General features: G+C 42.0%; 6 protein-coding genes across 7 annotated transcripts in view; 4 read left to right on the top strand and 2 right to left on the bottom strand.

Moving 5' to 3' along the window:
* The window catches only part of vdac3 (voltage-dependent anion channel 3), a 9,810-nt gene extending 8,244 nt beyond the window's left edge, over positions 1-1,566 (bottom strand). Inside the window, exon 1 of one of the 2 annotated variants that reach the window (XM_080530978.1) lies at positions 1,495-1,566. The gene's annotated coding sequence lies outside the window, so the exon portion shown is untranslated. The remainder of the gene's footprint in view (positions 1-1,494) is intronic. The other variant, XM_080530977.1, reaches the window with a different exon arrangement.
* Positions 1,567-3,824: 2,258 nt separating this feature from the next.
* enkd1 (enkurin domain containing 1) lies at positions 3,825-6,845 on the top strand (the record flags this gene model as incomplete). The annotated part of the gene is made up of 7 exons (XM_080531392.1): positions 3,825-3,909; positions 4,209-4,433; positions 4,752-4,924; positions 5,022-5,168; positions 5,960-6,105; positions 6,283-6,419; positions 6,685-6,845. 7 exons carry the CDS (start codon positions 3,825-3,827, stop codon positions 6,843-6,845), a joined length of 1,074 nt encoding a protein of 357 aa, XP_080387518.1.
* Positions 6,846-8,367: 1,522 nt separating this feature from the next.
* LOC308157296 (26S proteasome non-ATPase regulatory subunit 8-like) lies at positions 8,368-10,562 on the top strand. Its single transcript, XM_080530831.1, has 7 exons — positions 8,368-8,490; positions 8,847-8,919; positions 9,298-9,400; positions 9,518-9,683; positions 9,842-9,942; positions 10,086-10,197; positions 10,310-10,562. Exons 1-7 carry the CDS (start codon positions 8,380-8,382, stop codon positions 10,445-10,447), a joined length of 804 nt encoding a protein of 267 aa, XP_080386957.1. The 5' UTR covers positions 8,368-8,379; the 3' UTR covers positions 10,448-10,562.
* Positions 10,563-11,617: 1,055 nt separating this feature from the next.
* On the top strand, positions 11,618-18,936 carry polb (polymerase (DNA directed), beta). The gene is made up of 14 exons (XM_080530513.1): positions 11,618-11,723; positions 12,112-12,169; positions 12,301-12,367; positions 12,520-12,594; positions 12,707-12,765; positions 13,062-13,111; positions 13,371-13,422; positions 13,589-13,643; positions 13,768-13,840; positions 13,987-14,057; positions 16,260-16,346; positions 16,542-16,609; positions 17,449-17,588; positions 17,827-18,936. The coding sequence occupies exons 1-14, from the start codon at positions 11,663-11,665 to the stop codon at positions 17,919-17,921; spliced, it is 1,011 nt and encodes a 336-aa protein (XP_080386639.1). The 5' UTR covers positions 11,618-11,662; the 3' UTR covers positions 17,922-18,936.
* Positions 18,937-19,474: 538 nt separating this feature from the next.
* dynll1 (dynein, light chain, LC8-type 1) lies at positions 19,475-21,144 on the top strand. The gene is made up of 3 exons (XM_080530535.1): positions 19,475-19,561; positions 20,429-20,567; positions 20,767-21,144. The coding sequence occupies exons 2-3, from the start codon at positions 20,436-20,438 to the stop codon at positions 20,902-20,904; spliced, it is 270 nt and encodes an 89-aa protein (XP_080386661.1). The 5' UTR covers positions 19,475-19,561; positions 20,429-20,435; the 3' UTR covers positions 20,905-21,144.
* A 1,408-nt stretch (positions 21,145-22,552) lies between these two features.
* On the bottom strand, positions 22,553-25,287 carry rpl6 (ribosomal protein L6). Its single transcript, XM_080533074.1, has 6 exons — positions 25,126-25,287; positions 24,888-24,986; positions 24,546-24,689; positions 23,505-23,553; positions 23,103-23,287; positions 22,553-22,736 (listed from the first exon to the last, which is right to left on the bottom strand). Exons 1-6 carry the CDS (start codon positions 25,270-25,272, stop codon positions 22,584-22,586), a joined length of 777 nt encoding a protein of 258 aa, XP_080389200.1. The 5' UTR covers positions 25,273-25,287; the 3' UTR covers positions 22,553-22,583.
* Positions 25,288-26,410: the final 1,123 nt, after the last annotated feature.

Here is a 26,410-nt window from a genome sequence, read left to right on the forward strand (position 1 = left end):
TGTACAGTGCATGGCTTTGCTATGCAGTCTGGCACTTTTATCATGACCTCCACAACATGACATTCCAGTGGCCAACCCCATTTCAGATCAGCCATTTTCCTGTAGGTTAAGGTAGTGCTAAATATCAACTACACACGACTGGTGATGACCACAGACACAGTAAAAGCATTATTCTCAACATTAAAGTCAAATGTCTAGTAGCTTAGATGTAACCTAGCTCATCTAACTCCTGCGTTATAAACTACCATCTACTAGTAACACTACCACACATTTTAAAAAAGTAATAGCTGGGAAAGAATTCCTTCTTTGTTGTCTGGGTGATGTGATTTCAGGACTTCGGATAGCGACTCATTAACCCTCCAAAGCAATTATACCCCTTGGCATGTTGCATGCTATTCGGATACTTTGTGGGTCTGACAACTTGTCTTTCGTTTTTACTTTCATTTATTTTAATGGGCCGAGTCTACCGACTTTCTTTTTTTTATGAATGGATAATATGACGTTGTAGCGGTCAATAGCACGACGACTAACACAAGAGAGTGGGTTATTTATTTCATTGGTGCACGTTACACGTTACATCAGAGCCAGCATGGGCAAGAGAACCGAGCCAATTGGGTGTTAAAACCACTGTTCTTTGTTTATGGAAGGGAAAGCATACCATTCTTATTTATCTTTACTTTACAAATACACCCCCAGAATAACACTTTTGTATCATACAATTGATGGCCAGGAACATTGCCCTTTTGGACAGACAGATCATTGTTCATAGTTCAGGTCTCTGTTGCTCTGGATGTTTATTACACTGCGCTGGCTGTCGAATTGACCGTCTCAATAATCTATCATTTACAATAATTACGACATGTCGTGAGCTTAGAATGATAAGGTTCTATCTCCGTTTAGGGCAGTTCAGAGATATTGAGTGTCAAAGTTTTTACATTCCATTATGTTTTGTGAGATGGAACCTTTGTATTTTATGAATTACTAACTCAAAAATGTCAACATTTTAAAAAATAACACCACACAGGCATTAATAAACACCTAATGGATCAGATTATGTAAAAAACTCAATTTTGACAAAAATTGAGATCGAACCTTATAATTCTAACGTCACGATGTGACAACAATTCTGTGTTGTTCGAATTACAGCTTAACATGTCTACCGTGCGTTAATGCACTCACGCCATAGCCTTAATAAAACCACAATAAAGGAAGCATAAAGACCGACAGCTTTCTCTTTCATCTGAATGCTTAATGCAAGAGAATATCTCATCTGTAAAGTGCTGAGCCATGAGCGGTTGTTTGACAGGCCTGTGCTGCTGTCAATGTAACCCTGGCACATTGTGGGCGACCCCCACGCCTCCACGCTTTACGCGTTTCAGCCGTAAATAACAATCAAATAAGTCAACTACACTTCTATTACAACGATAATAGACATCATTTTACGAACAAGTATTGCGCAATAAAATGTCGCGGAAGGTGCTAACCGATTCCTACCTTTATTAGCGGGGCGATGCGCTGAGTGTCAGAACGCGGTGTCTCAACAGGGCACGGTGAAGGAGAAACGGGGGACCGGCGGACTGAGCAGGCGCGATCGGCCTGTACTGAGGGAGGGGCCGTTGTGTAATTGTCATTGAGCAAAGAGAAAGTATGGAGGACCAAGTCTGTCAAAATTAACAATACATATATAGATACATAAATGAATGTATGAACAAATAAATGAATGAATACACACAGTATAAGGAAATACATTTCTATATTTATTTATTCTTTTACGCATTCATTCTTTGTTTTCCACATTCATTCTTTGTTTTCCACATTCTTTTCCACATTCATTCTTTGTTTTCATTCATTTATTTGTTCATACATTCATTTGTGTATCTATATATTTATTGTTAATTTTGACAGACTTGGTCCTCCATTAGAAAGAGGTTTATAAACAAGCGGACTGTTTATTCAAGTGTTGTTATGTAGACCATGCCTATTGCCCTATTTCGAGGTGGGTAAAACAGAATAGTAAGGCAAAGTATGTCTGCATCCCTAATGCCCTGTGTGAGTAGCCTACAATATTGGCACAGCGAATGCCTTCCCTCCAACTTTAGGCTACGAATCCTCTCTGTCTATTTCCATTTGCGCAATGCTAATATCCTATCCACAAGACGAAGATGATTTATCTGCGCGGATTAATCGACTTAATCACTTAAGTCGGATAAAATACCTTGAATTAGTCGTTGGTTATCGCCATTGTTACCACCATTTACAACAACATTGAACCCTTCTAGATGAATTGTTCCAAAATAGATGGTGACTCCTGACAATGTTACATTTTTTTTTGCAAATTTGCAGTGGCATTCATTTGTGGCGTCTGTTGTGCTACTGATTCTATGTTTTTAAACACAAGGATTGGATTTATTTTGTCTCAACATTACCGTCTGACCACAGGTCTTGCCACTTACTTTTATTGTCTGTCTACTTCTAACTCACTATAATAATAATAATAATAATAATAATAATAATAATAATAATAATAATAATAATAATAATAATAATAATAATAATAATAATAATCATCATAGCTAATACGTGAGTTTAGAATTATAAGGTCTCCATTATATATAATCTCCGTTTCGGGTAGTTCAGAGATATTGAGCGTCAAAGTTTTTACATTCCATTATGTTTTGTGAGAACCTTTGTATTTTATGAATTACTAACTCAAAAATGTCAACATTTTCAAAATAACACCACACAGGCATTAATAAACACCTAATGGATCAGATTATGTAAAAAACTCAATTTTGACAAAAATGGAGATAGAAACTTATAATTCTAACGTCACGTGTATAACATGTATAATATAACATGTAACGCATAAATGCGGTAGGAGTTGTGAGTGACACCGTTGCCATGGTGAGGGATTCGGCTTGAGTAGTGTTGTTAGTGCGTCATCAGTGTGCTGCTGTTGACCGGTGGAGCTTCAGTTGGTTTGCCAGGGAGCTGCTTTGAGTGAAGTCAAAGGTATCATTCAGAAATACTGCTACTTGTAGATTTGTTTCGCTATACAGTAGTTGCTTTTGTATACCTTTTTATACAGATAGTAAGTGAAAACGCCTATCAATAATCCGCTTTGCTAGTTGTTTGCTAATAGCTACCGTGCTGCCTTTTCTGTATCATCTGCTAGGAGTAACGTTCATCTAACGTTCATCTACTAGGAGTAACGTTCATCTAACGTTCATCTAACGTTCATCTACTAGAAGTAACGTTCATCTAACGTTCATCTACCTAGGAGTAACGTTCATCTAACGTTCATCTACTAGGAGTAACGTTCATCTAACGTTCATCTACCTAGGAGTAACGTTCATCTAACGTTCATCTACTAGAAGTAACGTTCATCTAACGTTCATCTACCTAGGAGTAACGTTCATCTACTAGGAGTAACGTTCATCTACCTAGGAGTAACGTTCATCTAACGTTCATCTACTAGGAGTAACGTTTATCTAACGTTCATCTACTAGGAGTAACGTTCATCTAACGTTCATCTACTAGGAGTAACGTTCATCTAACGTTCATCTACTAGGAGTAACGTTCATCTAACGTTCATCTACCTAGGAGTAACGTTCATCTAACGTTCATCTACTTGGAGTAACGTTCATCTAACGTTCATCTACTAGGAGTAACGTTCATCTAACGTTCATCTACTAGGAGTAACGTTCTGGCTGCAAAAGGAGTCTCCAAATATTTCTGACATCTTAAGTGTGCAAATGGTAAATCGTAAATGTGACGTTACTGAATTTCTTTAAGATTCCCGTCGCACTGCTCAGACTTCAGTGATGTGCGAGGGTCCTTCAATGATATCTGGACCGATCCCCCCAGACCCCTCTCTGTTCCCTGAGTACTACAAACGACCTGCTTCTGGTAAGATCGCAGCACAGCTTGGTCATTAAATGTAATCACTCAGTCAGTGTTTATCGATACTTGCGAGCTACAGGTTGGCCTAGTTACAGCTCCACTCTAATACCTGGTTCAGGCAATCAATTCATCCTTGGATGAGTTGGATCTGGTGTGTTTGTGCTGTGCTGGAACAAAAGCTTGAACACCCTGTGGCTCTCCAAGATCATGGTTGGTGACCATTTATCTACATGTTTAGAACAGCGTCTCAATATAGTGTATATTGCTTTCCTCTCCCTCCCATCCTGCGGTGTCTCATATCACAGCCAGAGGTCGTTTGGAAGGGAACTTAGATGGGATCGCCGGCCTGCTCTCAGGCCCCCTGGCCCCGGATCCTGTGATGTACCCTGGCTGCTACAGTGCCCGTGCCCCTCAGCGCCCTCGCATTGGTCCCAATGCCACCCACATCCTGGAGAGAGGGCAGAGAGGGGTGGTGGGGGCCCTTCTCAAACTGGAAGGTGTCTCTCTCAACCCCAACCCCCCTAAACACAGTAAGTTAAGTGCAGCTATCAATCTCATGATGACCACAGGTCTGCCTTCATTGCCACTCCCCCCCTGTGGTGTTAGAGTGGTTAGACTGCAAGGGTGGTGTGCATTGTGCATTGCATGCTAGGGTGGTGCTATCCTAGTTTTACTTGGAGTGTATGGAGTCTGTTGTGTTCACAGATACAAAATCACCATAAAATCACCCTAACCCAGCTGCAAAAACAGCAATTTACTCCATACCCCAGGCCTCATAGACTTTAGTTCATATACAGAGGGAGTACCCTTTCTCTCATTCTCTGTATCTTTCTCTATTTGTTGCTCAGAGCAGCTGGTGCGTGACTACGGTAAGGAGAACGTGCGTCGTCTGAGGGAGATCCAGAGACGCTGTAAAGAGCAGGAGGCACAGAGAGAGCACTCTCGTCCCGTCCCTGTCAAAGCCCTATGGAGTTCCCCCAAATACCAGGATGTCCCATCCAGGGTCATGGCCCAGCTACAGGTGAGAAGGATTGACTGAAAGAAGATGAGGATCTCTTTAGCATTTACTCTGATATTCATCATACTTCAATAAATCATTCCTATGATCCTTCCTGCAGGAGAACAGCCCTCCTAAGAGGCCAGAGTTTCAGAACTTCCTTAAGGCCCACACTGTCTGTGGCTCTGCTGGCCCCCCCAGGCCTCACTCCCTGCCCCCCTCGCCTCGCCCAGCCCCCAGAGGCAGCACAGGGAACCAGAGCCTTCAGGTGAGAGACCTTGATAGAAAGGCAATGCGTACACAGACGTAAGCTGCAGGTTTGCACCAGGATTATGGAACTGCCCCCCCCCCCCCTACCTCAAGGAACTCCTCCATACCCCTCAGACCTCCTCACGCACCCTCCGTTCTACTGCCACCAACCTCCTCAAGACCCCCAGGACCAAGCTCCGCACCATGGGAGATCGGGCCTTCTATTCGGCTGCTCCCGGGCTGTGGAATGCTCTCCCTGACCACCTAAGGGCACCACAGTCTGTGGATGCTTTTAAACAAGGCCTTAAAACCTACCTTTTTAATAGAGCATTTCTTTAGCCTTTTAATTGAAAATGTTTATTGTTTTATCTTCTTGTTTTTAATTGTAGCACTTTGAGATTCCTTATGTAAAGTGCTTTTACAAATCAAATGTATTATTATTATTATTATTTATTATTAGGATTAGGGTCAGTTATTTTTCCATTCCATCAATTCCAGAACTAAATTGATTCCATTGATTCCAATTAGATCATTGAAAATAAGCATTCATTTTCAATTATATTTTTTATAAATTAAAAAGATGTCAGTAACGGGGAATTCTGTATGTTCCCATAGTCAGAAACTTACTGTGTTATTACATTTTAATGAATGTTATTACACATGAATTTGTGGAATTGTAAAGGAATTGAACCAAACCCTGGTTTGCCCATTTCTCTGTGCCATTGCATGTATTTAATGACAAGACAGATACACTGTTTATTCAACTTACATTCTCGTCCAGAGATGGCTGAGTATTTGTTATGATTCCAGTTGCAGGTGCAAGGCAGGGCAGTGGACTTTGTAAGCCATAATGCTCGGGCTGCAGGGAAGACTGTGCTGCGTCGGTCCCAGTCACTGACAAATCTCAGAAACAGGCAGCCCTTGCCCAGTGCAGTCAAGGGGCAGGTGCCTCAGTAGTGAGTATTCTAATGGACAATTCAACCCCTACAGTAGCTCCAACCCCATAAGCACTGATTTACCTGAAAGGAGAGTAAAGTTTGCTGTATACGATATGGCAAAAGCTCATTAGACCTTTCTCTTGTCCTTATTGACATTGTCTTACATTGCCCACCCCCTCTTTCTCTTTCTCTCAGCCTGGAGGAGAGGAAGGAGCAGTGGCGTAAGGAGGAGGAGGAGAGACGGCGCAATGCACCTGATCCATCCGTCCCTGCCGGCCACACTCTGATGCCTGAGAGTGAGAGACAGGAAACCCTAAAGTCACTCAAAGAGAGTACGTCTCATCTCTTCCTCCTCTCAGCTCACATTTACAGTCCTATGCTATTAACATGTAACAAGGAGCTTAATTATGGCTGTAATAATGGACAACACTCATTATTTAAAGCCTTTCCATGCTTTTTTTCATTGTAAAATTCTCCACAAGCTAGAATTGAAAGGACTCCAATGTTGAAAGGAAGTGTGTATTCAGGGACCTTGAGACCCTGATGGCTTACTGTTCTCATTTATCTTCTCTTTGTCTTTCTCTCTGTTGTTCTTAGCCCACAGTCTTCTGGTGAGAGAACTGCTCTCTCTACCAATCAAGGCAGACACTCTGGGTGTTCGCTCCCGCCGTGCTCAGCTCGATCACAGGCTCTCTGAGATAGAGGAGGCAATGAAGATCTTCACCAGGGACAAAGTCTATGTCAAGACTGACTCCTAACTAATACAGAGGGGCCTGGGTTGTGCTCCATAGGAACAGACTGGGAGAAAATGTTTTTTGAGACAGCCCAGGAAGCACTTTAACGTGAATTTAACCTTTAAGGAGACGTGTTTTGCGCTTGAAAATGTTCTCTCAAATTTGTCCCTACTGAACTTGACACTGCAGTCGTAGAAGTGAAATGAAGGCTCAGCAGAATTTATTTACTAATACATTATTCTACACTCACACTTGACCATTGAGCCTGCGGGTGACCTTCACCAGGTGGACGATAGGGAGATCTACAGTAAATCAAGAATCTTAGGTGACAGAAAATGTACATATCCTACTTCACAGCTAGTTTTAAGTTGTGTCTGTGTAATGGAAATCTACAATTACCGTATTGTAGCAGCTGACAAACATTTTATATTTCTGTGCTTTGTCTACTGTCTGAACTGGGTTCAGTGGCTTTTGTGAAAACTGCTGTTATTGACTGTGATTGTAGTTAAATCTATGGGTGCATTCATTGTATTCAAATTCTAGTTTTGTGTTTCATTAAAGAGCTGGAAGAGTTTATTAGGCTCAAGATTAATCATTGACATTTAACATAAGTCATGAGGAACTTAATGCGAAAAGTCTTGATCACAGACAAGATCGATACTTACGTCCTGTGGGGTGGGGGTGCTGTGATTGAGCGGGTGGGTTGGAGGTTTGTGGGGGTAGGAAGTCTAGGAACATTTGGGGGAGGTGGGGGATTGTTATGGTAGGGGGAGATTGGGCGGGGAGGGTGGGGGGATGGAAGGTTTATGGGAATTTTGTATTTGTACTTAAAATACATTTACTTGAATTCAAATACTTGAGATCGATCCAACGCACAACTTGACCCAATGGCCTGAGGTGTCATATCCTGACATATACAAATACCTTATTGGATATAATCCCGGTAATGTATTTCTGACATCTATCACTTCTCTGTCGTTAAGACACTTTACTTTGCTGTTTTGGTAGTCTGTCCAATGTGACTAGCTCACTTGCCCCCCTCCACCGGCCCTAGTTTTGGCTATAGCTTGCTGTTCATTATTTTGATGATAAATTGTAGCTAGCTAGCTATAAGCTTGTCATATATACATATACTAGTATGTAGGCTAGATAGTACTGATTAATAGTTCATCACATTGGCAAATGCATAATCTATGCCCATTTAACAGATGTATTCATTATCCTATCTTAGCACTCAAAAAAAAATTCTTTTACTGTACTTCGCTCTCTGGCGAAGTAAAAAAAATCGTAAACTGGGAAAAAAAAACATTTGTCGTGCAAAATACTACGCAGCAGCTTTTAGGCATGGTGACATTCGCTTTTCCAGCAGTTTTCCGCCACGCTCGGTTTCCCCAAAAGGGGGCGCGGTCGTTCGGATGATAGGAGGTGACGTATGCTCTGATAATCATTGAACGAAGAAGAACTTGCCATAGCAACACCATCAACGTTGACGTTTTACGACAATTCTACGCTTAGTGCGGCCGCAGCTGGACATACTTGTACATTTTGCAGAATCACAATGGTGTCTGAATTGAAAGAGACTGCAGATCTATATGAAACATTGAAAACGGAATGGAACAAGAAAATTCCAAATCTGAACAAATGTGGAGACATTTTGAGTAAGCTTAAGGTAAAGCTATGATTTTTGTTTTGTTTTTTTAACCCTAATTGCAACTTGGCAGGTTGCTGTCATTGCACTCTAGTAGTAGCTAACAGTTAGCTGCTAGCCTACCTGAGCTAGCAGAAGAACATCTAAAAGCCCTGGCTGTAAGCTCGGAAATCCATCGCTATCGATAGAAGAGATTCCTTTATTTTGTAACAGACGTTGAAATACATAGCTAGACTAACTGGTTTACTTGTGTTTTTTTGGTTTGTTTAGCTAGCTATAGCTATCCAGCAAATACACATAACATGACTGTGTTTACTTTTCAATTATTGAAGCTATGTACATTTGATGTGACTTTGATTTGACTCTAATGTCCGCAGATCTCTTTATTGGAGTTGAACTTTTTACCAACTGCTGGGACAAAGCTCACCCAACAGCAGCTCATTCTAGCTCGTGAGTATTCAACTGGAAGCCCCATAGGGCCCCATAGTAAACCCAGAAATGCTAATTACTCAAATTGCCCAAAATGCAACTCTTAGCAACCAAGTTGAATTTCATCCACTAGGCCTATAGATGACATTTCAATCGTAAAGGTTCATAAGAATCAACATTTCTGGGTCCAAGAAATTTGCAGTGGACTAATAGGCTTGTGAGATGTTGACATGTGTAAACGCAATGTCTGTAATGACAGCCACACTAGCTACTAGCTAGTGAAATATATTAGCATATGTCCTTATACCGAAATCCTCTAGAATATTAACTTCTACAAAGTCACCTACCTAGCTTACTAACCTTAACAACCTATTCTGACACATTTCTAACTTTTTTCAGGTGATGTTCTGGAGATTGGAGCCCTGTGGAGCATCCTCAAGAAGGACATCCCTTCATTTGAGAGATACATGGCCCAGCTGAAGTGCTACTACTTTGATTACAAGTAATACTGTTTGTGAGCATCACAGCCATAATGTGTTTGAGCTGGTAGATCAAACTCATCTCAGATGGTGTAGCTAGCATCTAAATCCTCCTTTCTTTTCCCCATTTCTCCATTTAGGGATGAGTTGCCTGAGTCAGCCTATATGCACCAGCTGCTTGGGCTGAACCTACTTTTCCTGCTCTCACAGAACCGTGTATCTGAGTTCCACACAGAACTTGAGAGACTGAGTGCACGAGACATCCAGACCAACGTATACATCAGACATCCAGTCTCCCTAGAGCAGGTGCCTTTAGTTGCTTGCAAAATATTTTACTAATGTTTAAGCTGGAAGTTTTTCCCTTCTCTCCACAATAATAATTCATCATCCACATTTGTGGAGCCCTATTACCAAGAACCTTTGAGCAAAGTAACTTAATAACTTAACTCTCCTGTGAACTTTAGTACTTGATGGAGGGATGTTACAACAAGGTATTTCTTGCCAAAGGAAATATCCCTGCTGAGAGCTACACCTTCTTCATAGATATTCTTCTTGACACTATTCGGTAAGAGGGAGCATGCATTTTGGGTTCCATAGCAATTAATTAATTGAATCAATGTCTTCCAAGTGGCTTAATTGATTCAGGAGCCAGTCACACAGGTAATCAAGGTCTGACTATGACATGGATTTCTTGTCTGTGTGTTTCAGTGATGAGATTGCTGGCTGCATAGAGAAGGCTTATGAGCAGATCCAGTTTAATGAAGCCACCCGTGTGCTTTTCTTCGCTTCCCCAAAGAAGATGACTGAGTATGCCAAGAAGGTTTGTTATTATTATTTGTATCTACTCTCTAAGAAATGTGTATGATTCACCACCCTTGACAAATAATCAGAACATCACAACAATCATGCTGTATTTTGTTGTTTTTTTGCAGAGGGGATGGACTCAGAGCCCAGAAGGCTATTACTCTTTCAGCAGTCAGCAGCAGCGTACAGAAGAAGTGAATATCCCCTCCACAGAGCTGGCACAGCAGGTTATTGAATATGCAAGGCAACTGGAAATGATTGTTTAGTGCACAGGAGCCCAAAATCTTTCTCTTGAATATATATAGAAGTTGAGAAGTCGTTTTTTTCGTTCCGTAGTTCTCACAGAAGTCAGTTCCAATGTCCATGCCTTGTATCCTAGCAACTGACAGAGAATTGCTAATAAAGTATGTGGTTTTTTTTAAATGGTCACTTCTTGTCATCCCCCCTCGATTGGTTGTACAGTCATGGACCAAAATATTGGCACCCATGTCAGATAATGCACCATTTCTCCCAGAAAATAGTTGCAATTACAAATGCTTTGGTATTCACATGTTTATTTATTTTGTTTGCATTGGAACAACACAAAAAAAAGTCGAGGAAAAAGCCAAAGACATTCCACACAGAACTCCAAAAATAATTTTTGAATAATTGTATTTAAAGTATGTAATGCTGGCTTCATTTGTATTTAAATTCACCTGTGGCAAGTTACATGTGCTGGCAATATAGAAATCACACTTGCAGCCAGTTCAAATGGAGAAACGTTGACTCAACCTTTATGTTGTGTGTGCCACACTGAGCATGGTGAAAAGAAAGTAGAGCAAAGAATTCTGAGGTGGAAAAGCATAGACAATCTCAAGGTTACAAGTCTCTAGAGATATTAATGTTCCTGTGTCTACTGTGCGCAATGTAATCAAGACGTTTACAGCCCATGACACTGTAGCTAACCTCCTAAGTGGACCGAAGAGAAAATGTATGAAAGATTTAGCTACAGTGTCATGGGCTGTAAACGTCTTGGCTGTAAATCTTTAAGATTGCAACGAAGGATTGTTCGAATGGTGGGTAAAAAAACTCAATCAACTTCCAAACAAATTCTTCTGACCTGCAGCTCCACTCATAAGTGAAGCCCTGAAACACCTCAATCACTCAAACAACTGGCGTCTGGTGTATTTTTTCGGTCATTGTAAAAAAAAACTTTTAAAAAAGTGGGAGTCAAACACATTACATTACAGAATTGGTCATAGCCGCCCAACAGCAGCTCCATCTATATGAGACGAGCGTTAAAACAACATTGATGATTTCTCAAACCCAGATGACGTGAGCACTCATCAACATTCTGTGACGTCTTACGCATGCCCCGCCCCCTCGGTGCTAGTCATTGTTCAGGCTTGCTACTCTGGCTAGCAGGCTGCTCAACCTATTCTTTTCAAAGAAATAAAGTTAAAATACAACAATACGTTTGAAGAAAACAATAAAATACAACAATGAGTAAACGGAAAGCCCCGCAAGAATCGCTAAATGAGGGAATTACAGACTTTCTTGTCGGTAAGTCGAGGGAAGAGCTCATGGAGATATGCTAGCCTGGCTACATCTGTTTCTAGGAACTATCTTACGTTTCCTACTTGAACCGGATATATTCACAATTTAACTCAATAATATATGTACAGGCAAACTCTACATTACATATTGAACACACTGTATTGTAATATTTTAACGTAACGAATATTTAGCAAACCAATCCGTACTAGTATTGTGTCATCCATTTAAACCCCCTTGCTCGGTCTGTCATTGGACAAATGACTGCAGCTGTCGGTCCACACTGAATGCATTTTGTTTCTACTGACTGTCACGATTTTGGGATGCATACTGTAATTGCATCAATTCATGGTTTGTAATTAGGATCACTGATTGTCTCCTTTTCACTCTCCTCTAGAGCTGGCCAATTTTGAGAGGAATGTCAACAGAGCTGTCCACAAATACAATGCCTACAGGTAATAATGACTATGAAGTCTTGGTTGAATACCACAGTCAGCACAAGATGCTGCTGGCCTCTCCTTTCTTTCTAAGTTTAGTTTCAGCTCCTAATTTTATCTGTTTTATTTGCCTCTGTCATGCTTCTCAGGAAAGCAGCGTCTGTGATCGCCAAGTACCCCCAAAAGATCACAAGTGGCACAGAGGCCAAAAAACTGGTAAAATAATCAAACAAACAAATCTGTCATTTCAATGTCTCACTATTATTGACACGTGGTGTTAAATACACATTTGATTCCTCATTATTAGTATTTTCTGCGGGGATGTGCTATACTTATTGATGTGTTTATCTATTTATCTATTTCAACAGGATGGTGTCGGACAAAAGATTGCTGAGAAGATAGATGAGTTTCTACAAACAGGAACACTCCGGAAACTGGAGAAAGTGAGTGATACACTCACTGACACTGAATTAAAGCTAGGAGAAAATGAAATTCTTAATTTCACCCAATGTCATGCAGTCTGATTGATTGCACATACATTGTTTGTCTTTCCAGATTCGCAATGATGACACCAGCTCCTCCATCAACTTTCTTACCAGAGTAGTTGGTATTGGGTATGTCTTCTGCCTTTGAAGCCTGGGTGCAAAACAACACCTTGCTACTTCCCTAGCTCCTACCCAATCACTGTTTGTACATCTGAAAGAGAGTGTAGGTTAAATCTCCACATTACTGTTTACTATCATCATTTCATCATTTCAGATCTGCAAACGCTAGAGGTTGGCCTTAGCGAAAGGGGGCAAGGGATTGTTTTCATATTAGGCAATCTGTCTCTGTACTGTCATCCAGGCTGGCCATACAATAGCTTTATTGTATGTCCCTAACCTTCCATAAACTCTTTCTCCTTCTCTAGTCCCGCTGCTGCCAGAAAGTACTTTGATGAGGGAGTGAAGACCCTGGAGGGTTTGTCCAGTTTTTAAAGCTTCCATTTGCATTGCATTAATGTAACAGACACCAGCGTGACTCTCAAGGCTGTTCTACTGACCCAGATTAAGCCCACTAATCAACTAAAAGGCGTTCATAGAGAACTGACTGTATTGAAACAGCACCACAGTGAAATATGATGAGGGAATTGAACATAAATAGGAATATCGTCTTGTTTCTTAAAAAAATTAGAAGATAATATTAATCCATCTTGGCCTTTGTTCTATTGCACATTTAGATCTGAAGAAAATCGAAGACAAGCTCAACCATCATCAACAGATTGGCCTCAAGTAAGTATGAATGAGTCATTTGCTCTGTCAGTGACAACCAGTGACCGCTGGTTTGCTCCATTAGAAAGGATGTTTTGCTGCTGATTGTCAGTGGTAGTCCTCTTCCACACTAATGTGAGTAGCCTGTTCTGTGCATGTTTGTGACACTTCTTTGTGCTTGCTGCAGGTACTTTGAGGAATTTGAAAAAAGGATTCCTCGAACTGAGATGCAGAAGATGGAAGTGAGTGAATTAAAAAAAGAATTAAGGGTGAAGATGTGAACGATTTAGTTGCATAGAGTTGACTTGGTGTGTGTGTGTGTGTGTGTGTGTGTGTGTGTGTGTGTGTGTGTGTGTGTGTGTTTAGGTGCTAATTATACAGGAGCTGGAAAAGGTTGGCTCTGAGTATATTGGGACCATCTGTGGGAGCTACAGGAGAGGTGAGAGGATCCTGACCTTTAATGGTGTACATATAATGTAATGTAATGGTGTACATTTTGTGTTCCTGTACAGTCTCTGCTATTAATCGGGAAAATCCTCTCTATGCATTTGTTGTCTTATGTGCTCCTGTATTACCCATTCACAGGTGCTGCATCCAGTGGGGATATTGATATCTTGCTGACGCATCCAGACTACACTTCTGAGTCTGAAAAGCAGGTAACCGTCAATTCTGTGAGCTCTAATAATAATAATAATTCACTGTATTTATATAGCGCTTTTCCATGGCTCAACGACGCTGGCAATATGGGAAAAACAGAAAACACAGAAACAACAAGCAACAGATAACATGAGCACATAGAACAGAGTTAACGAACGGGGAACAATTAACGGAGCAATGTCCAGGAGGGGAGGGGGGTGGCAGGGTTAGGGGAGAACAGGTAGGTTTTGAGGTGGGATTTAAAAGTGAGGAGTGAGGGGGGAGTGAGGGGGAGTGAGGGTGAGTCTCTGAGTGGCTGAGGGAGAGAGTTCCCGAGGCAGGGTGCAGCTTGTGAAAAGGCACAGTCTCCGAAGCCTTTGAGTTTTGAGGGTGGGACAGTGAGGGGGACAGTGAGGGGAACAGTGAGGGGAACAGTGGATGAGGATCGGAGGGTACGGGTAGGGCGGTGGGGGAGAAGGAGGTCAGTCAGGTAAGGGGGGGGGCCAGGCTATGGAGGGCTTTGTATGTGAGGATGAGTACTTTGAATTTGATATGTTCTTTGATGGGGAGCCAGTGGAGAGAGTGGAGGACAGGAGTGATGTGGTCACGGGACCGGGTGTTTGAGAGCAGGCGGGCGGCTGAGTTTTGGACCATCTGAAGTCTATGGAGGGAGCGGGAGGTGATGCCAGTGAGTAGGGAGTTGCAGTAGTCAAGGCGGGAGGAGATGAAGGCCTGGATGAGGGATTCAGCAGCGGGGGGGGAGAGGCAGTGTCTAATTTTGGCAATGTTTCGGTGGTGGAAGTAGGAGGTCTTGATGATGGAGCTGACATGGGGATCAAATGAGAGGGTGGGGACCAGGATGAAGCCAAGGTTGCGAGCCAGGGGGGAGGGGGTGATGGTAGTGTCCTCATTGGTGAGTGTGATAGGTCCGGTTTTATTGAGTGTGGATTTGGTGCCGATGAGGATGACTTCTGTCTTGTCACTGTTGAGTTTGAGGAAGTTGTGGGTTAGCGCAGATATGCAGTTTTCAATGTGACTGAGGGGTGGGTTCTGGGTGGATTTTGTGCTGATGTAGATCTGGGTGTCGTCAGCGTAACAGCGGAAGTCCAGGTTGAATTGGCAGATGATGTGACCGAGGGGGAGTATGTAGCAGAGGAAGAGCAGCTCTGCCACAGTTGGAATGGAATGGAATGGTCTTTATTGTCATTAATATAGTACAGGTACCATACAACGAAATTTGGGAGGGGGGGCTCCCCTGGCGCTAGGAAAAAAATACTAAAAACAAGAAGGGAAAAGAGCTGGTTTACATAAATAAAGGCTATATACACTATCCACTATACTATACTATACAAATAAAACACTGTGCTGTACTCTATGCTATGCTATAAATATCCTAACATTTCCTATCTCGGAACCTTATGTGCACGAGGGTTGTCATATTGCACATAGTATTATTGCACATTCATTTAAAGTGTCGCAGTTTGCAGGTTTGAAATGTTCACAGTTGTGTTTCAGTATTGCACTTGATTACAATCTAGTAGCTGCCATCAAATTGTCTAGATTGTCCAGGGCCTAGAACCTAGGTCTTTGCTGTGTTCAGGGCCTGAATGGCCCTAGGGTAGAAGCTGAGCTTCAGTCTATTTGTCCTTGCGGACATGGTCCTGAACCGCCTGCCCGAGGGCAGCCGAACAAAGTGGTCATTCCCAGGGTGGGATGGGTCTCTGGAGATCTTGGAGGCCTTCCTGAGGCAGCGTGTGTTGTACAGCTCTTCCAGAGAGGGGAGGGGGGCGCCGATGATCTTCTGGGCCGATCTCACGACTCTCTGTAGCGCTTTCCTCTCTGCGGCTGTGCAGCTGGAGAACCACACGCAGATGCAGTAGGTGAGGATGCTCTCCACTGTGCAGCGGTAGAAGGTCACAAGCAGCTCCTGTCTGAGGTGGTATTTCCTGAGGACTCTCAGGAAGTAGAGCCGCTGTTGTGCCTTCTTGATGATGGCTGCTGTGTTGGTCTTCCAGGACAGGTCATCCTGTATGTGCACCCCCAGGAATCGGAGGGTTGAGACTCTCTCCACGCTCCCTCCATCGACGAGCAGGGGCTGGACCTCAGATTTTTTCCTCCTGAAGTCCACGATGATTTCCTGGGTCTTTGACTGTTATAATGAGTACAACTGAAGGCAATGTATATGTACTTGTTTTAGTGCTATCCCTTTCTTCCTCTTCCAGCCTAAACTCCTTCATGCTGTGGTGGAGCATTTTGAGTCCATTGGGTTTGTGACAGAAACACTGTCCAAAGGAGAAACCAAATTCATGGTGAGTGCTATGACAGGTTAGAGGATGTTGCTTTATCTTGTGCTTGTTTTTTCACAGAGCAATGAAGTCTAAGATGTTTTATATTGTGATTTAATCTAGTGGTACAGTGAGGATCAATAATGTTTTCACTGGGTTGGAGGCAACCTGTCAAGCACATGGCTCATGTTCAGGATGTGATGGTTACTGTTTCTCTAGGGGGTCAGCCAGCTGCAGCAGAGTGATGAAGATGAGGAGGAGTATCTACACAGACGTATTGACATCAGGTGTGTACCAGTCACACATATTTTGCTGTTATTAACATTGAGTGTTTAATAGGCTCTGTCTGAGTAAAGCCGGGTACACACATAAAGATAATCTGGCCAATTTCGGGCCGATTTTCCCCCTTCCGACCAAAGACAGAAAACGCCCGATTATCGGATGGCTCTAAAGATTATCCTGTGGTGTGAGGTGTGTTAAGAGTCAATCTCTCCCGACAATCTGCTCTGAAAATTGTCGGGGCCAACAATCGTAAATGTCAAATGTGTTCAATACTTACGACCAAAAATCCTAGGGTTGCCAGATGGACTCTGTTTTTTTGGGGGTGGAATTAGCGGTTTTAGACTGTGGTTAGGGTGGAAAATGTCAAACCAATGTCATGGTTGCCTCGTACAGGTCAGTCAGGGTACTACGTTAGATAATAATAATAACTTTATTTGTATAGCGCTTTTCCTGCAAGCGTTGCAGCTCAAAGTGCTTTAATCATTATATAATCTTAATTTAATTATTTTGTAATTTAAAGGCAATATTAAAAGGATGAGTTCACGCGAGATTTCTGGCTTGAGTCTGGAGTCTGTCGTAACAATAATCTTTATGTTTGTGGGGTGCAGAAATTGGAAAATCGGCGCACACCACACACAATACAATCAAGGCTGTTCAATCCAAGGTTTTTTTTATCATGTGTGGGGTCTGTCTCAGATAGAAAATCGGTTAAGATTTTGAAAATCCTTATGTGTGTACCCGGCTTAAGGGGCAGGGCAGATCACCTGATCAACATATTATAACAAATCTGTGCAGCGCCCTTTCTCTTGTCCTCATCCCTCTTTTTACATCCATCCTTCTCTAGGTTAATTCCCAAAGACCAGTACTATTGTGGTGTTTTGTATTTCACTGGGAGTGACATCTTCAATAAAAGCATGAGAACCCATGCTCTGGAGAAAGGCTTCACTCTCAACGAATATACCATCCGACCACTGGGGGTCACTGGTGAGTCAAACTCAAATATCAACACTAGTGTAAGTATTGATGCTATGTTAGACACCAGTATGTCACTGCTTATCTTGGAGAGCTACAGGCTTTACAAGCTGTATCATTTTGTTATATCTCTGTGGTGCAGGCTTTTGCCCAGGCCTAACACACTGGCTTCCACATGCTCCAATCCCAAATTAACTGTTCTATCTGTCTTTCAGTTGATCTGTCTTTATTTGTGGTTCTGTCATTGTAGGTATGGCTGGGGAACCTTTGTTGGTGGACAGTGAGAAGGACATCTTTGACTACATCCAGTATAAATACAAAGAGCCCAAGGACCGCAGCGAGTGAAAGAGAGGATTTAATCTAAAGCGTGATTCTGTGTGTGTGTGGGTGTGTGTGGGTGTATGTGTATGTAAACCAGTGAATCATCCTTGCTGCCTGAGTTGTTTACTCAGGAGTGAAAAGGCTTTCAAATGCTTGTTTTGACAAGTATTTAGATGCACAGAATAAAGTAAGTTTAGGACCGTCAAAGCGTAATTTTAACACTAGTTTTTACCAATTGTCCTTAGAATTTGTTACAACAAATATCAATGCTATTTATGTGTTACACTGATATCCTCGGGTGTCAATCTGTTTCAGCTATAACCAACTCCTTTGTCACTGTCTTGTTTGGATCGCTAGGCAACAATTGTTGTGTTGTTGACTACAGACAGTCTATCAAACACTTCACTTCTTTGCTGTTAGGAAAATGGCAGATGTTTTTGTCATGTCTATAGTTACTCCAGCAGCATCCTTGTGACTGTCCAGTATATTTATTACTCATCATGGAAGATATTTATCATGCATTTCAAATGCAGTCACTTGCAAATAGGGAATACTGATGGGGTGATTCATGGATATTAGGAAACATGTTACATATTTTCTGATAACCAATTCAGTCGAGTGGAGCTCTTCTCATGGAAGTCATGGGGGACATAAATCTATGTTAGGAATATAGACAAGTGGGAATTCATTCCTGTTTATTATAGCTCATCTCTGTCCCCATCTTTGCTACAATTATTGAGGAGACCTAAAGTTGTTACATCCTTCTTTTATAGCTGAAAATAGAGATTAATGAGTCCCAAAACAAGCCCAACTCAGTTATTTATGGTTTGCAGATCAGTGCGTTATATTTCCTGCTTGAAATAGCGATTAGGTTATACATGTTTAATACTTTGTCAGCCATGTTAGAATTCAAGGAAATGGTGCATGTGTGTGGTGTGGTATGATATAGTATGTAGCTGATCAAGGTATGCCAGGAATATCTAGCTAACGTTAAATGGCTAGAACGTAACTTGTTCCACTGTTTTCAATTATGTCTATGATGTGAAATAAAGAGTATTTCAACACGACCTCTCCAACCCAATGCTTATTTGAACCTACATTTCGGCTTTAGCGTAGCTACTTCGTCTCTTTACTTGCCTTGCCACACAAGTAATTAGCAAATTAGCCCTGAAATAGTTAAGCTAGGCAATAATTGGCCATCTAACAAACTGAAGCCTTTGACTTATATAATATCCAATATTAATCTATCCAACGTTTGCGACACGAACGAACTGGACTAATCACCAAATATATTTCAGATAGTGAGGTGTATATATAGCTTGATATCCAGATCATTCCAGGGAGAGTCCTTGCTAAATATTTAGCTAGCATTAGCCGCAAGTCAATATTGTTGTTTACAAGCGTTACCACGGAAACCAGTGACTCGTGTTAGCCGCAAAGCATGACGGTTTGAAATAAAATGCAGAGAGAAATGCCGGTCAAAATCGCAAGACATTGACCAATAGTTGTATCCTATGCGTAACTGGCAGCCAATAGAACGCATCTGCGATCGGGTCCATCTATCCGTTACACACCCACCTTACTTTTTGTCAACCACTTAGCGGGAGTTGTAGCCGAGAGATTGGACGTCCTTATAACGAAGACAACCTACGTTGGGAAATTAGGTACATTAGTTTATAAGAAAGAGGTTAATCTGTGGCGGATGTATGTTATCATTTGTTGATAAAAAAGGATTACCTAGCAATGATCTAAATTGACAGTAGCTAATTGTGCTAACGTTAAACATCGATTGCGTGTGTTAATGGATAATGCTAGCTAGCTCTATCGTCATTCATCTTTAGCAAGAGAAAAGTGTGGTGGCGTAGCTATTTAGTCCAGTAACGTAGCTCGGTAAATAAGATAGTTAGTTTGACAGTCGCTTCCACAATTGGCTAGCCACGCATTTGCCTGTTCTGTAATTAGCTAGCTAGTTATGCCTACATGTTGTCATAAACGGAAACATTGGTGATTTCAGAGCAGTACAGTCCCCAACGTTAAGGGTGGTTAGCTAATTAACTATGTTGTCTTGTTTCATCGCTACTGGAATTTTCTCCGAAAATACACCTTAACTACCGTTTGTTCTGTTTATCGTAACAGTTTAGATACTGTTTTTGCCATCATGGAATTGGAGTAAAACGTGAGGCTTAGATGATTGCGATGAGTGAAGAAGCGTATCCATAGAAACTACACCTAGAACGGTAGCCCCGTGAAGATCGACATTGTTACGCAACGACGTTTATAAAATAATAGTTACCAGGCAGTCCGTGAGCTGAGATTATGTAACTGGTATTTGGTGTGCTAAGCCCTGATCTGAAGATGCTTCTTTAGTGGATAAGTCTTAACACGCCAAGGCTCTTTCGAGAATAATCGTCTCCTTTTTCTGTGTCCAGTGTGCGCTGTGGTCTTAAGTTGCACCGACGCAGAGCAGCGAGGTTTGGGTCGGACTCATCCGGTGCTCGTGATTAAATCCCCGCTGTGTTTCGGTCTCCCAGGGCAACCATGTCTGACAGAAAGGCTGTGATCAAGAATGCCGACATGTCGGAGGAGATGCAGCAGGACGCGGTGGAGTGCGCCACGCAGGCCCTGGAGAAGTACAACATCGAGAAAGACATCGCTGCATACATCAAGAAGGTACTTGGATAGCAATGCACTTTAACACAGCTGTGCATTGAAGGTTCAGATCAGTGCCAGTTTCTGATTCTAGGATGTGGGAACTACAGAAGAAATGCCATCAACCATTATAATTACCTGCTTTACCTAGTGCTGCTACTTGATTTATCACTGCGTTAATTCATGTTATTAATTATGCATTTGTGTCTACCCCTCTCAGGAGTTTGACAAGAAGTACAACCCAACTTGGCACTGCATCGTTGGAAGGAATTTTGGCAGCTACGTGACCCACGAGACCAAGCATTTCATCTACTTCTACCTGGGCCAGGTGGCCATTCTCCTCTTCAAGTCCGGCTGAGGGGCCCATGGCCCTGTCCTCCCCCTAAAATACTGACTGACTCAACAGAAAGGCTCTATCATTCCTGGTCAACGGGGACCGCCTTTTTCTGTGCTGCTTTCTACTTTGTTCCTTTGTTAAAGAAAAAAAAAATATGGCCATGTGAGAGAAAAAATGAAACACTTGTATTTATTTTTGTTTTCTATTATGTTAGATGTCACTGGTTTTTAAAAATTAAAGTGATATTGTTTGGCTATCTGGGTTGATCTGCATGAGTAGTTTGTCATTTCAGCCATACTACCACTGTGTTGATGCTCTTAGATGTAGAAACACAATTAAATTCCAGTCAATTTATAGTATTTAGAAGCAGAAAGTTACATTAGCTACTGATGCGAGACTAGAGAATGTGGACAATTCCATGAAGCCATGCTGCAAACAGATTCATATCCACTCAACTCACTGAAGAATAACATCCACTTGAAGTCAAAGAGAAAAGGAGCTGATATGCAATGACACTCATGAGAATGTTTCATAAAACCTATTTGCTACAACAGGGTATATACAGGAATCTTGAGGTTAATTTCAATACCTTTCTAAGACTTTTTAAAGACCTTGTCAATATTTTTCCAGAGCTCACCGCCACTTCGAGCTATAACCGTTAACATCAGTGAGACCTTTAACTTAAACTAAAACTATCATACAACACAATTTCCGGTTCATCTTTGTTTTCTAATAAAACTAATACATTAATTTAGGACTCAAACTCTTTGGACAGAGTCTAATTCAGAAAAATACCAACAAAATTCAAGACCTCATAAGATCGTGATAAGACTTTTTAATACTTAAGGGTCTTGATTTCCCCAAAATTTATTTGTCAACTTTTAATACTTTTCAAGACACCGCGGATACCCTGTACAACTTATATGACCAGTCAGCAATATGAACACGGTCATTTAGGTGTGAGCACTGATATACAACTATGCCAGTAATCTACATAGGTCAATTTACAACTAACAGGAGTCTAGTAAAATACCTGGCATTATTGTCAATATTATCACTTTTTGGTCAGCCGGCATAGAGTATCATGTCAAATCCTAAAAACTGACAGGTGAAACCATCAGTTGAAACAATGAACCCTAATAACAAACACCCTCTGTGAGGGCTATTTACAACAGACAATCTATTCATAAAAGTTTTAGATGTGTTCCCCTATCCATCATCCCGAAATCTGTAATCCATACACAAGGAACATTCTATGGGAAGAAATAGAATTGACCAGAATGGCTAATTGGAATGAAATAAGCCAACTGCCTACTATTGTGCCAGGATCAGGCACACATCCTATACACACTTAGTGGATGCAAGCCAAAACTCCATTACAGACAGTCCTGTCAGAGTCCTAATTAGACTGGGTTCAAGTATCAAGTCAATCAGTTTATAGGTAGGAAAGACATGAACACTTCCTTATCCAGGCACTCACTACCACCTCAAGCCAAAGTGATGGATTGTACAGGTGATTAAATGTATATTACACCTACCCTAGCATTAAAACTGACAATGGCCATGTGCTTACTCTTTAGATACATAAACATGTGAAGAGATCTCTGGCAGCACCTTTTGTCCCAAACCTTAACAAAGGACACCATGAGACACCAAGTCAACTATGGGATAGTTTTGTGGTACTCTTTATTACAACACATTTAGAAAACCAGCTTGTGGGGGAAGACTCCATTGGACAGGCTGAAAGAGGAGCGCAGGTAGCCCTTCAGCTGAGGGACCTTCTTGATGAGGGGCAGAAGCTGAGAGTCCACAGCCTTCTGATCCTCTTTCCTCTGCTCTGTCAGCTGGTACTTCTGCAGACAGGGAGGGGAAGAAATCAGAAAATGAGATGCAAGGTACCAAGACAAACTTCATGGTAGTGGTTCCTAAATTAGTCTGTGCTGTGACCATTTGCATGTACAGTAGAAAATTCACAACCCAATCTCTGAGGAAGAGCTTTAGGGTAGAGTCCAGGCTCACACTCACAGCTAATGAACATTTCAGCTGTCCAAACAAACAGATTTCATTGAAAAGATAATGCAACATTAGGCATGACTTGAGTTGTGCATTTTACATTTTTCATTCTGTTCACATATATTCACACATGTATTCTTCCTCGGTTTCCCTATATGTATGCAAATAGTTTCCATTTCTCCATTCCTAAATGCACTGTAATTTACCTCTTTCTCTGTGTCGAAGATCTCTCCCTCCTGGTGGCGAGGTCTCCTCAGCCTCTTCTTCTTGAAGTAGGCATCAGACAGAGTCTTGGGGATCTTCATGCCAGTGATGTCGACCTTGGTCGCTGTGGCGATGACAAACTTCTGGTGTGCCCTACGCAGGGGGACACGGTTCAGGGCCAGAGGGCCTGGAGGAGAGGGGGAAAGGAAGGACATTCAATTTATACTGCAAATGTAAGGCCATGTTTTTTTAGAGGAATATTCTAATCAGTCTGGCCATCTGTACAACAGGTTCTGTAGGAATTAATAAAATCTCTAAGCCCATGGAAGATAAATACCCAACACAGACTGTCAAATTCACTGTGGACTATAGAAACATCCACAAAACATTTAAATCCTCCTTACCAGTAACAAGCAGGAGACCACTGGAGAGCTGCTTCAGGAACACCACACGCTGAAAGAGAAAAATAATTCAGTATCGCAGGACAAAAGTCTTCCCATTCATATGCCTTAAGAAGCTGCTGTAGGATACTTCACCCCAACATTTCCCATTTATTAGACTTGCATACATCCTGATGCATACTGTGGGATCGGCACAAATGGGATGGAATTTTAACTTGAGATAACATTTGAAGCACTGGGAATTAATGTGACTGCCCATTTAAATCCCTGACCCTTCTTAAACCTACCAACAAAAACAGGCAAGCACCTACCAAAAGACAATGCATTGTAATACCATGAATCAAATCACCAAACCACTCCAAAGTAAACTAATGCAAAATAGTACAAGACCACTGATTAAAATGCATAAGCCTGTAGTATTACATAATTGTTCAATTGCAAGTTGTTTTTGAAACTCTTGAGCTTAATGAAACTCCACTTAACACATTATGCTCCCAATTTAAAAACAAGGGCGTCCTCTGCCTGTTGAGCAGCACTGCATAGTTGACACCATATAGACCCTCAGTATGCATTCGGTGCGTGGGTGCAGTGCTGTGTGGGCACTACTGAACAGTTCCGCAATTTGCCATTGTAACATTTGTTTGCATGTGTGGGAGGAAAGGAACCCGACAAGTCAGTGGGAGTGCCATGAAACCAGTGTTTTGGAAGTGATGGGCAATCATGACCAGCCTGAGAACACTGCCATGAGGTAGGGCATCATAAGTTGAGAAGCAGTGTCATGAGTGAGTGTGCTGCACTCAGATTGTCTATCTTTCCGCACAAAATGCACACTCATTCGGTCCCCGTCAAGCATTTAAAATAATTAAATAGGTTTAAGATTCAGCTAGAAGTTGGCCATATTTCATACACCAGTCCTTCTCTTTAATACATGAGGGGGTGAACAAGTGCACACTTCAGAAATGCAGAACATGACAACAGCCATTGGGTATACATGTCAGTGATTGTGTGCATGTGCAAGAGGAGTGCATCTTCGATCCAACTCACCTTCCCGCGATGACGTCCAGTGAGCAGGACAAGCACAGTTCCGGGGGTGATGGTGGAACGCAGGTTCCTCTTGTGCTGGCAGAAGGGTTTCTTCCCATGGCTCTTCAGCTTACGGGGCACATCCTCTGTGGGGTAGTAACGGGGCTGGGTTGGGGGACACAGGAAGGGTTCAACAACTTGAAGGGTATGGCAGAACTTCATGCATCCTGCCAGAAATTGGTGACTAGACACTTTGCAAAACATTGGATACCATATACAAATATGGCATGTCTGAGGCATAACAGAATGTACCATGAATCTAATTTGTGTTCATCTGCATATTGAATGGATATGAGGACTCACCATCTTACGCAACCTGACAACACGAGTGCCTCCATTCTTGTCTCCTCCAACAACCTTGGTGACAGTGGCTGGTGACTTCACCTTCAGCCTCTTCTCAATCTGAAACAGCAAAACATCAATACAAGCTGGGGACACTTCAGATACGATCTAAAAGATCCACTGTCGACCTGCAGACACCTAGCTCAATAGCCAGATAACTGACAGCAGAAGTGAGTGACAGCCCCCCCCCTAGCCTCACCTTGGTCTCTGTGGTCTTGGTCTTCCTCTTGTACATGGCTCTGCGGGCGAACATGGCAGAGCGGGAGTAACGGCCGATACTCCTGGCCAGGACAGGGTTCCGGCTGCAGTGCCTCTTGGCCACCTTCTTTTTATCTCCCTCTGCCATCTGAGGGGCACAAAGGAAAACATGGGTCAAACACAAGTAATGAATGAAGTGGGCCAGGCTAATTCTGATAGCACAGCCAAACAGCATAGCTGACTAGATAGATCTACTTCCACACTACCAAGCATTAGCAATAGGGGAGCCACTGCCATGACAACTATAATGTACGTCTGTTCAAGATACTCAAATAACTAAAGTTTGCAATGGTACGACTTCTGAAAACATGGTGTCATTATACTGGGCATTGCATGCATGAGCTAGCTAAAGAGAGCTATATATATACGGGCATTGACAAATCGCGGCATGACCATCACTGGAAACCTAGCTAGCAAGCTAGGTCGTTACCCATCCAACTGTAGGGTTAAAGGGTTTTCCCACTTCCATGACAATAAGCATTATAATGAAGGGGTGCATTGTAACCTGGCATAGCCGTACAGCCCTGACACACGTACACAAGGGGAATGTGGGTCAAATATAGACCATCTGTAAAACAGACACAGCGACGGCTAGCATGTAGCCATAGGCCTAATTTTTCCGAAACATTTATTTTTTTAAATCATCAGACAGAAACACATAAATGTTCATACGTAGAGAATCCTCAGGACTCAACCAATAGGCCCATGTAAGTGGAACATTGTTATTAACATCATTTCGCTATGATGTTTACTGATTTTATTCTCAAAGAAGTGTGAGGAGAAGCCATTCTTACCTTAGCTATGAAAAAAGGACCGACATCCGGGGAAGTGACGTATATAAGCACGTCGCATGTGACGTTGACGTAAAGAACGGCTGTTTGCAAGGGTGTCTGGCCCTTGTAGTCCAGATGATATATAATACTCATATATTTAATACAAATAAAATTGTAATTGAAAGGAAAAAAGTCATCTCATTGTAACCTGCACAGCATTTTGCACTACTGTTCTACTGTGGTAAGACTGGTCCCTCTGTAGTACAACTACCATCACTTTATCACTTTATTACCGTACGTTATTCTACTTTTAACTTTATTCTACTATTGTTGATTTTGTATTCTGCTGCAATGCCAATGTCGAAGAACCTGAACCTAAGAATTTTACTCTGTACCGGTACATTAGATGTAATAAAAGCAATTCAGATTCAGATTCTGTTTCTGGTATTATCT

Source organism: Nansenia antarctica (genome assembly GCF_963989245.1).
Source record: "Nansenia antarctica genome assembly, chromosome: 5".
Classification (NCBI taxonomy): domain Eukaryota; kingdom Metazoa; phylum Chordata; class Actinopteri; order Argentiniformes; family Microstomatidae; genus Nansenia; species Nansenia antarctica.

Bases quoted from the DNA above. Each gene is read 5' to 3' on its own strand.
- LOC308157296 (XM_080530831.1), top strand. From the start codon at position 8,380: ATGGTGTCTGAATTGAAAGAGACTGCAGATCTATATGAAACATTGAAA. The intron at 9,684-9,841 runs GTGCCTTTAGTT...TGTGAACTTTAG, and splicing joins ATCCAGTCTCCCTAGAGCAG to TACTTGATGGAGGGATGTTA. The intron at 9,943-10,085 runs GTAAGAGGGAGC...TGTGTGTTTCAG, and splicing joins ATTCTTCTTGACACTATTCG to TGATGAGATTGCTGGCTGCA.
- dynll1 (XM_080530535.1), top strand. From the start codon at position 20,436: ATGTCTGACAGAAAGGCTGTGATCAAGAATGCCGACATGTCGGAGGAG. The intron at 20,568-20,766 runs GTACTTGGATAG...TACCCCTCTCAG, and splicing joins TCGCTGCATACATCAAGAAG to GAGTTTGACAAGAAGTACAA.
- rpl6 (XM_080533074.1), bottom strand. From the start codon at position 25,272: ATGGCAGAGGGAGATAAAAAGAAGGTGGCCAAGAGGCACTGCAGCCGG. The intron at 24,987-25,125 runs GTGAGGCTAGGG...TTGCTGTTTCAG, and splicing joins CCAAGACCACAGAGACCAAG to ATTGAGAAGAGGCTGAAGGT. The intron at 23,288-23,504 runs GTAAGGAGGATT...CCTCTCCTCCAG, and splicing joins TGGTCTCCTGCTTGTTACTG to GCCCTCTGGCCCTGAACCGT.
- polb (XM_080530513.1), top strand. From the start codon at position 11,663: ATGAGTAAACGGAAAGCCCCGCAAGAATCGCTAAATGAGGGAATTACA. The intron at 12,368-12,519 runs GTAAAATAATCA...CTATTTCAACAG, and splicing joins GCACAGAGGCCAAAAAACTG to GATGGTGTCGGACAAAAGAT. The intron at 17,589-17,826 runs GTGAGTCAAACT...CTGTCATTGTAG, and splicing joins CCGACCACTGGGGGTCACTG to GTATGGCTGGGGAACCTTTG.